Here is a 9,913-nt window from a genome sequence, read left to right as displayed (position 1 = left end):
GCTTGGTATAAACCTACGGGCTTATTTTCGAATTGGTGTTTCTTAAAACTGACTGCTTCATCTAGCTTCTTAGTGACTTTTTAAAATATCAGTGGTATGAAATACGCAATATTAGTGAACCCTTGTCATTTTGGAGGCTTCACAATGTCGAGTGGTCAGTGCTTTATCACTGCGTGCTGCGTCTTCTGGTGGTTTGTGTTTCTAGCGCTAACATTGAAAGGGTGTTTTCAAGCCTGCGAGTCGTCAATAGAAAGGAGCGTGTTTTGTTCACAGACAGAATCTTTGCAAAGTATGCTCACGTGTTTTACGAAAAGCTTTAGGCTAAGGTTATTTTAGCAATATTTAACGTATTCTGTGTACTTCGCTTGTGCATATGATTTTTTGTTCTTCGTTCTAGGAAAAATCAATTGTGCTCGTGCGTTTCGATATTTTAGCATTCAGATATGAATCCTTCAAAGATTTTTGGTTTTGAGAATAGTGCTAAACTTCGAATTTCAGAAAATTTGGAATTTACCTAAATAAACTCCGAAGATGCTTAATTTCTTCCAAAAATATGAACATCAATAAACACCTGGCAATTCTCAAGAAAACTAAACATCAAGAATACGGAGCCCCAACCACAGCTTCCTGAGTCGGGAGTATATGTGTGTAATGTGTGTTACAATTTTATTACAGTTGACAGCCAATACAGCTATGAAAATATACATTGCCGTAACATAACGCCTGAATTGCACTTTTTTATTTACACAGCTTTTGGGGGGATAATAATAATAATAATAATAACATATAATAATAATAATAATAATGATAATAATTTGGGCTGTAACCTTCCATAACCACATAATAATTCTGAGACACACTGTAGTGGAAGGTTCTGAAAATTTTGACCATCTGGTGTCTATTAACATGCACTTACGTACATTGCACAGTACACAGGCCTCTACCCTATTGCTTCCACTGAAATGTGACTGCTGCAGCTGAGACCCAATTTGCGACCTTTGGCTCACCAGGCGAGCACCTTAACCACATATCCACCGTGGTGGACGCAGCTTTAAGCAGTCCTGTAGCTCTGGGGTAGAAAAATTGGCTGCTTCAAACAATGACTGGCTTCAATTATGGCTTGAATCGTGATATTTTTATTCTGTATGCTCTACAAATACTTTTCTCACTGGCATTCTTGCTCGAATAATTTGCTCATAAACGTCGTTGTTTGGTGGCATCCTTTAAGCCACTGCCGATGACGCAATACGGCATTTCTTAATCATCGATGGGCCTTTTCTCCCTGGGATTACACAAAAATACACACAACCACAGGAACGGCAGAGCACCCTGTTCGCGCTGAGACACATCGAGTCCGAAAAACAGTATAAAAATTACCTACCTTAAACAGTATAACCAAAACACAAAGCAGCAATCGAAGCGTTTCTCTGACCTCTCGATGAAACTTCCGATTCCAACACGAGAATAAGCTTCTTTCAAGAGGCATGCCCCTCGTGGCGTACCTGTGTGCCAGCGTCAGTAATCTGCTGAACATCGACCAAGCCTCATACTAAAGAAATAAAGCCTTTTAGCCGTTTGCTTCATGCTATCTTTTAGTCCCCAAAATTTTGTGCCGCCAAAGATATGTGATCAATTTCTTTTGAGCAGACGAAAGAATAACTGTCGTGCTGCACCTGCATAAGGAGGGTGATTCTTAAGAGCGAAAGGAAGAGAAAAGTGAGCCCCGTAACTCTCTGCATCAGTGAGCGACACCTGAACAGTAGCTCACAAGGGATGGGGGTGAGGAGGGATAAAAGGGGCAGGAGTAAAGGTGTAAAAAGGAGGAAGATACGTAAGGTGGTAAGCCAGAAGGAGCGACAACAAACTGAGGGGATAGGAGAGATAGGAAAGATGGAAGCATGGTCACTGGAGTCCGAGCACGGGGCACACTTGCGAGAGCTCTTGTCGGCGTCGGTAGATGGCGTAGAGCAAGGATCATCCACAGTACGCGCCCGGAAGCGTGCTTGACAACCGTATGCTGGAGAACACGCGAAAAAGAGGGGAGACGTCCAAGTCGTCTGCTATGGCACTCATTGGCTACCACCACTGCAAACGTAATTTCACGCAATGCCTGACGCCCTCCTCTGTCCTCGCCGCCGTCGCCGCGGCCGCGCTCGCGTGGTGAGGAGCGGGTGATCGCGGCTCTGCGTTGTGTCAATATGCAGTAATCCGACAGCTTTGGGGTTGTTTCCGAACTACCGATGCCGTAAGTAAACAGTGTCGGGACTGACTGCGTAGATAGGCGGCATCTGCGCACTCGTGGCATAACGACGAGTAGTAGACGATCAAGATTTACAGTTGGAGGGAGACGTACGGCTGTGGCCGCGGAGTTACATAGCGTAGGGATAGCTCGTTTTTCGCCACACGTGTTTAGCTCATGCCTAAGTCTTAACGTCTATAATTGTACTTTCCATCCCCATTCTAACGGCCCTACTAATGGCCGAACGCTGCCGTTCAAGCTTTGAGCAGTTTCCAGTGCTTGCTTGTACTTAATTGCGAGTGTTAAACAGATTGATACCGACTTGTCTAAATCTAACATTTTGTAATGTACATACCAACCGGCTTAGTTCAGTTCGCTATTGCAGGTGAACTTTCTTCATTCTGTTTCTGAAAACACTGTTTACACTTGAGCGCAGCTTACTTGTTCAAGTCGAGTTTATTTACCAGTTGTTGAAGATCTATATTGCAAAAATATCACATAGAAGGTCCCGGAGTTCAGAAAAGCTGCTCGGAGCCTATTGTGAATATGCATGTTGCTTCCCTGAAGACCTCCACATGAAGGCAGCAAGAGCGACTCACGGCATAGGCTTAATGTGGAAGCTTAAAAATAATAATGTTGGTTGCAATGAAACATTTCAAAAATGTGCTGAGACAGGAAGAAGCCAGACATTATTCACAAGATTTTTACTTCTCTTTCTATTAGTACTTCTATACACATAATAAAACACCTGATCCTCTCTGAAGCACGGAACCAAATAGGTAACATGTAAAGTTAGAAATTACTAATGCTTACTTTATTTGTGTGCATTGAATTTTCTACTCCCTCTTGCGATACCCTCAGGCCTTGGAAGTAATACAAATAAATCATCTGGCATAAAAATCCATACTCTTGCAGACATTTATTGAAAACTAAAGTTACCCTTAACCGTCATTCAGTTTTCTTTTGCACTATCTGCCTGTGATGTATTTCTTTTTTCTAGTCGTCATTTTAGTAAGCTGCTCAGTACCATCACACTGATACATTTGGGAGCCACGCACATGTTGTCAAATGTCAATGTGGTCATTTTTCTTTTGCACTGCAATTACTCCTTATGTCCCTGATTTTGCTTCAAATATTATCTACGGCCACCTGCAAGTTATACATTTGGAGTATTTTGGAGAATGACTCCTGCACAAAGTCTGCAAAGCTGCGGCAGGCATCATGAACCGACACTGCACCGTCAAGTAACTAGGCAGTTTATTTTAAAACAGGACATACTCAGTGATTGACCAACTGTTTCGCGTTTTTGAGCCGTTCTTGCTGCAGGTTAAAAAAACGACTGGGGCGTATTATGAGCATTTGATAGTTTAAACTCGCAATTACTTACGATTTGCATCGATCATGTAGGCAAGACCGTCGGTAGCCTCGAAATTGCTCAATGAACAGTGACGTACGGCCGTACCTGCGATAGCGTAATAAGCTGGCCGGATTAAAACTTGACATGCGTTTAACAGTCGTCACGAACATGCTGAAGGATCTACTGAAAAAGCGAGCCCTGATGCTCGCGACACTGCGGCAAACTACGTCTTGTGTGCAGTCTGTTTACGAAACTTGCCCGAGACTGTTTACTTAGGGTTTCAGTAGTTAGAAAACATCCCAAAAGCAATCCGATTCACAATTAAAACACAACACACCACACAGCTGCGATCAGTACACCCCCGACGCAGCTTTCCCGAAACTTTTTACTTAAAGTTTCAGTAGTTTGGAAACAACCCAAAACCAATCTGATTCACAGAACGCACCACACACACAGCTGCTATAAGTACCGGCGCTACCGGCAAGACCGCGGCGGCCTTGGAGGCTGGCGCGACAACGGCAAAAAACAGCAAAAATGCTCACTGAACGCGGAAATGACGTTCGTGGTAGCCGCTGCCAATGAGCACCGTAGCAGACGACAATGATGTCTCCCTCTCTCACGCGCGTTCTCCCGCATACGGTTGTCAAACACGCCACCCGGAAACGCACGTCATAGCGCTACTGTGTGGGTGAACTACTAATTCTGCCTTGCGGTTACAATCTTCTTAAAAGCTACACGTTAACTATCGAAATATTTTTTTTCTACTCACGTTCACGCTGGACACATGTGAACAAAGCTTTAAAATAAAAAAAACTTTCGCATGAACTCTAGAAAATCTCACAAGGAATATCCTTGCATCTCCATGCTCACTCAAAATCTGTTTCTAACGTCGCTCTTACTCGACAAAGGCTCCTAGGCATGTCGTTATGCAACCACCAAGCGCTTACCTTTAAATCCGAAAAATACAAAGCTTCAGAAGTGAACAAAACCTAGCACTTGTTACCTAAACGCTAGCTCGTAGCCGAAATACTTACAAAACACCTTCCCAAAGCAAGACCGAATTGAACAGTCAAACAAAACTTCAGAAAAAAAATACACAAGTCCGCTAGTTATCATTTTCAAATGCATACGGCTTTTACTCATTTTTGAGACGAACACGTCCTGGTCGCACCCTGTGGGTCTTTCTTGACGAACGGGAATGCTACAATAGAAAAACCCATTTGCTTCACCTCCAAGCACCGCTAAGCTCCTCGCTGGCGACCTGCGTTGTTCCCCTCGCTCGGCTATTCCCTGCGAGCCGCCGACCTTGCTCTCCCATGCCCCATCGAACGTGCCGTTGGATAGAATGGTGGGAGGCTAGATGACCACTTCCTTTTGTCTGAATGCTTAATCGCCCAATGCACTTTTCCCTTCCTTTCTGTTGGGTGGCTCGGGCACATGCAAAGCCACTTTGGTGCGGATGACAAACATCTCGTTCTATTACCTGCCCTCGAACGTTTACTATTTTGCTTCAAGCAGGCTGGGCTCTGTCGCACTCCCTGCCTTTACGATGCTGCTTCCGTCTACGCTTCTTCTTAGAGCCCATTTTTGGCCCTTTAACTCGCATCTCTTGCTCACGAGCACTCTGACTGGTTTCGTTAGCTGTCTTGCCCGCGCGGCATACCAACTCTACCACGAGGGGGGGGGGGGGGATATATATAATGAGATCTAACAGACAGTATAGCCAAGAAATGTACAGGGGAAGTTACTAGAACCAGAGTCCTTCAATACTTTTCTGGTCACGAAACTTCTCCGTAACGCTATGGGAGAGCTTCATATGGGGATCAAAGCTCCCGCGCGGTGGCGCTACGAGTCTGGTGAAGGCGGCTTGGACGGCGGCGGCCGCATTTGCAGCGTTTGCAGTGCGTTGGAGCGCGAGCTTACTGGTTTGTTTGTTGTGTGGTATAGCTGTCTACACTCATCACGGACGGTAAACTATGTGAACTACCATGCCTCTGACGTGCTGCGTATCTGGTTGCCGCTCTGGCTATCGGAGTTGTACAGAAAAAGCTTCGCTGTTCTGCCTCCCAAGCGACCGCGAACAACGCGACAGGTGGAAGCGAGCCATTCCACGGCAGGAGACGGGCGCTTTCAACTTCGAGTCGAAGGCCGTTCGTGTGTGCGAGAAACATTTCGACACCACGGACATTATTCGAGCCGATGAGTTCAGAATAAGTGGACAATCTGTGCTTCTGCAGCGCGAGAAGCCTAAGCTCCGCGTCGGTGCCATACCTCGGATATCTGAAAATCTGCCGGCGTATCTTACGAAGCCCAAGCCACGGTCGCGCTCATAGCGAGAAAATCCGCCTGCAAAACGTCGTCGCGTTTCGTCGCCGAACAACGATGGCACTGCATTTTCTGTGAGCTCCAGCACAGAGCCCTGCGATCCTGAAGCAGCCGGAGATGATGGTAAGCCTCCATTCGCGTTGCCTTGTTTTCTTGTTTCACTATGTTGAGAGCCTGTATTGCCTGTGTGCTGCGTGATGTCGCATTATATTGATCCATATTTCTTCGTTTGACAGGTGGAGTGATAAGCACTGGAAGCTGCACAGAGATGGCATGCCAGACAGAGGGAAATGTCTGCTCCATCTCAGAGCTCCACGCAGTTAAACACCAGCTTCGAAGCACTAAGCAGCAACTTCGTTTGTGCCAAGTGAAGATTGCGAAATTGACAGTGCAAGCGAATAGGAGCAGAAGATCGCACCAAGACGTTCAGAAGCTTTCGGCTCGCGAGAAGCTCATTTTTGACCACTGGCTCATGAAAGCCAACGCGAAGTCTGCAACAGCTGCGCGGTAAGTTCCAAATACCCCATCATACACGTAACATTGCTATTGGATTGCCCCTTTTGCGTTTGAAAATGTTATCTCAAGGTGTAGCCTTCATTTATTCATCATGTATTTGTATCTGTTGTACAGCAAAACAATATGCTATTGAGGCAGACATTGGTTTGGCCGTTTTGTGTAGTGTTTTTTCTAATTTCGGGAAAAATTGCAGGTTTGTTTGGGCAAATATACTTTCTTCAGTTTTTATAACACCATTCTCATTATTTTTTGCTTTGCATGAATAGTTTCCAACACGCTCATTGTGGAAAACAAATTTGCAATTCATTCTCTCCAGGTACAAAAAAGAGTGGATTTATGACTTCTTGCTGCTAAAGATAAAGTCCACAGCAGTCTACACTTTTCTTCATGAAAATAAATTTTTGCCCCTTCCAAATCCCCGCACCCTCTATGGCTATCTCAGAAATCTGAAAGCTGATTTTGGCTTCGACAGCACTTTGTTCAAGTTCTGTGTGAAAAGCTAGAAGCAGTTCCAGAAAGAGAGCGTCGAGGTAAGAAGCAGTACTCATTTTTATAATTGTATTATATTCAGCAGCGCAATTGAGACAAGATGTTAACCTACCCAAAACTTTCCAGGAGTGCTTATGTTCGATGAAATGAGCGTCAGAAAAAGCGTCCACATTCGCGAGTCGGACATGGCACTGCTGGGCAAGGTGGATTTCGCCGAACACACACGACCAGGTGACCATGGCAAAGACGGCGACCACGTGCTGGTCTTTCTGTTTCGGCCTTTTCTGGGAGGGTGGTCACAAACTGTGGGCACATTTTGTGCTTCTGGTGCTGCCCCAGGATCAATCGTGGCAAAGCTCCTTTTGCAGTGCATTGTTCACCTTACAAATGCTGGTGTTGTTGTTGACGCAGTGACCTGCGACAACTCCACATCAAACCAATCAGCCTTGAGATCTCTGGGTACGTCTTTTCAAATTTTATTTAGCTGTGGTTAGTGATGTAGTAGAAAAACAAGTGTACTATTAAACTGTTTTTCTCTCAAGATGTCAACGGGGACATGCACAAGCTTCAAACGTGTTTTGAACACCCGTGTGAACCCTCAAAGCAAGTCCACGTTGTAATTGATCCACCGCACATATTTAAGTGCATCAGAAACAACTTGCTCAAAGTGGGCAACTTTTTGGTAAGTAAAAAAAAGTTGCATGTGAATGCCTTGACCTGCGCATAAACTATTCAGTTTAAAAAAAAATTTGTCACTTGTCCTTATGTTGCAGCTCCCTCAAGGACAGGAGGTGTTCCACTGTCACTACAAGGACTTACTGGACTATGAAGAAGAACAGGCTGGACTCCGGGCTGTACCGAAGTTAACGAAAGCCCATATTTTCCCCAATGCGTTCCAAAAGATGAGCGTGAAGTGGGCTGTCCAGGCAAGTCATGCACGCAGCTATGTTCAGTGCAAAGTGTATTTCAAAAACATCTGCTCAGACGTTTTGGGAAGTAAACTTAAAATCCTTTTTTTCCACACATTTTACAGCTGTTCAGTGAGAGTACTGCTTCGGCCATGGAGTTTTATAGCGAGCAGGAAGACTGCAAGAAGCTCCATGGGTCGGCTGCAACATCGCAATTCACAAGAACATTGAACAAGCTGTTCGACTGCCTGAACTCTCGGAGGCCAGACCATGTTCGATTCAACGAAGCACAACACATTGCTGTGAGATTATTACATGTGTTATGAAGTGTTTTTCGTGTACTATAGATGAAGCATAATTTTATTCCAGGTGTTGAAGGACAGCATTGCATGGCTGGACAACTGGGAGAAATACATCAAGACATTACCGACCCAGAGGCAAGTCTGCTTTCTGAGTAAGCAGACATGTGGAGCCCTCAGACTGACACTGCATAGCTCAGTTGCACTCATCGAGATCTTGCTGTTGTCTGGGTTTCGTTACGTTCTCGTTGGGAACTTCGGACAAGATCCTCTAGAGGTAAACATGATGACTTTTATGTGTATAAATGTGCTATGAATTTCTCATTGTTGCGATAAATTGATTTTTTCTTTCCAGAGGTTTTTCGGCATCGTCAGGCATGTCGCTGGTGACGGAGGGCAGCCGACTGTGCAACATTTTTTGTTCATCTATCGGATGCTCTCTGTAAACAACCTATTTCGGCCGCCAAAACGGGCCTCGGTCGAGGGAGATGGACCCCAGCTGTTGCTCAAGCTCCAGGGTCTCTTTGACAATGGAAAACCTGCCTCCAGTCAGGTAACGTGCCCCTTGCTTTTATTTATTAGCTCTAGTTTCTTTTTTTCAGGAGCAGTTTCAGTACACAAATGACCAAATAACCAAATGAAACATAATGTGTTTTTGCATTTACGAATCTCAACTTATACATTGAAAGATTTGAAACTTGGAATGTATTTTGCAGATTGACATGTTGGCGGTCCTCTTTGATGACGTTCTTGAGGAGCCGGGAGAGGCAGTGAACAATGCATCCGTGCCTGACGTTACGCTCTCCACCAAAGAGTGCATTCTTGATTATCTTGCCGGTTACGTGGTAAAGAAGTTTTCAACGATAAGCTGCACTGACTGCGTGGGAACACTCAAGAGCCAGACACGAGAGCCAACTGACCTAATCCAGAAGAAGTCAAGAGGATTCCTGCAAGTGCCCTCATCCCAGCTTCTCAGCCTGTTGCGCATTGTGGAAGGACATGTTGAAGAACTGACTGTGGACACAGTTGCATGTGCCGATGTGTATGCGAACATTGTTGACCAAGTTTTGCTCGACAGCCGCATTGCTTCTGCTGGTGTGGGCTGTAGGTTGCACTATGTGGGTACCACAGCAGAGGTTGTTCATTTTTTCTTGAGGTGCCGCCTGCACTTTTACACCAGGGAAAAAAACAAGCTGACACGAGCGACACGGCGAGCAAACTGCCCAGCAAATGATGGCAACAAGCCCCATGGGTAGCAGATGTTCTGTTTGTCATGCTATGTAAAGCCCAACTGTTGTGTTTTGTGTTTGCTAGTGACAAAAAACACTTGCACATTTGTGTTCCTAGTTGCTTGTGTGACGTTGTTTATTTCCTTTATCCGCCATGCTATTGCCGTAAACTTGTATGAATAAACACTTGCACCACAGCCGCGGCGCGTTTTCTAGTCATTTGCATGCGCTTGGCAGCTGCCTGCGACGATCAGCAAGTGGCCAGTCAAGTTACTATCATCTGTGTGGCGGAACCAAAATCCACGGCGGCGACACTTTGATTATCCAATCAGGTATTTTGAATTTGCAAAGCGGAGCATGGCTAGCTTTGCCTGTACTTCTTTTTTAATTTTTTTTAGTGTCCCCGCCGTGGTGGCTCAGGGGCTAGGGCACTGTGCTGATGATGATGAGCCCAAGGACGCGGGTTCCCAGCCGCTTTTCTGATGGAGGCGAAAAGAGAAAATGCCTGTGTTTTAGAGATTCCCGCGCATGTTAAAGATACCTGGGTGGTT

At 45.3% G+C, this 9,913-nt stretch overlaps 1 protein-coding gene across 1 annotated transcript; it reads left to right on the top strand.

The window, feature by feature from the left end:
- The first annotated feature begins 5,381 nt into the window (after positions 1–5,381).
- Positions 5,382–9,562, top strand: LOC119161717 (uncharacterized). Its single transcript, XM_037414242.2, has 8 exons — positions 5,382–6,044; positions 6,158–6,428; positions 7,338–7,385; positions 7,469–7,608; positions 7,700–8,136; positions 8,204–8,410; positions 8,489–8,686; positions 8,850–9,562. The coding sequence occupies exons 5-8, from the start codon at positions 7,987–7,989 to the stop codon at positions 9,387–9,389; spliced, it is 1,095 nt and encodes a 364-aa protein (XP_037270139.2). The 5' UTR covers positions 5,382–6,044; positions 6,158–6,428; positions 7,338–7,385; positions 7,469–7,608; positions 7,700–7,986; the 3' UTR covers positions 9,390–9,562.
- The last annotated feature ends 351 nt before the right edge of the window (positions 9,563–9,913 follow it).

This window comes from Rhipicephalus microplus, chromosome X, assembly GCF_043290135.1.
Source record: "Rhipicephalus microplus isolate Deutch F79 chromosome X, USDA_Rmic, whole genome shotgun sequence".
Taxonomy (NCBI): domain Eukaryota; kingdom Metazoa; phylum Arthropoda; class Arachnida; order Ixodida; family Ixodidae; genus Rhipicephalus; species Rhipicephalus microplus.
Note: the sequence above shows the minus strand (reverse complement) of the source record. Positions and strands in the feature narration are given on the sequence as shown.

Coding starts and splice junctions, on each gene's coding strand:
- LOC119161717 (XM_037414242.2), top strand. CDS start 7,987: ATGGAGTTTTATAGCGAGCAGGAAGACTGCAAGAAGCTCCATGGGTCG. Junction 8,137..8,203: donor ACGAAGCACAACACATTGCT/GTGAGATTATTA, acceptor ATTTTATTCCAG/GTGTTGAAGGACAGCATTGC. Junction 8,687..8,849: donor GAAAACCTGCCTCCAGTCAG/GTAACGTGCCCC, acceptor TGTATTTTGCAG/ATTGACATGTTGGCGGTCCT.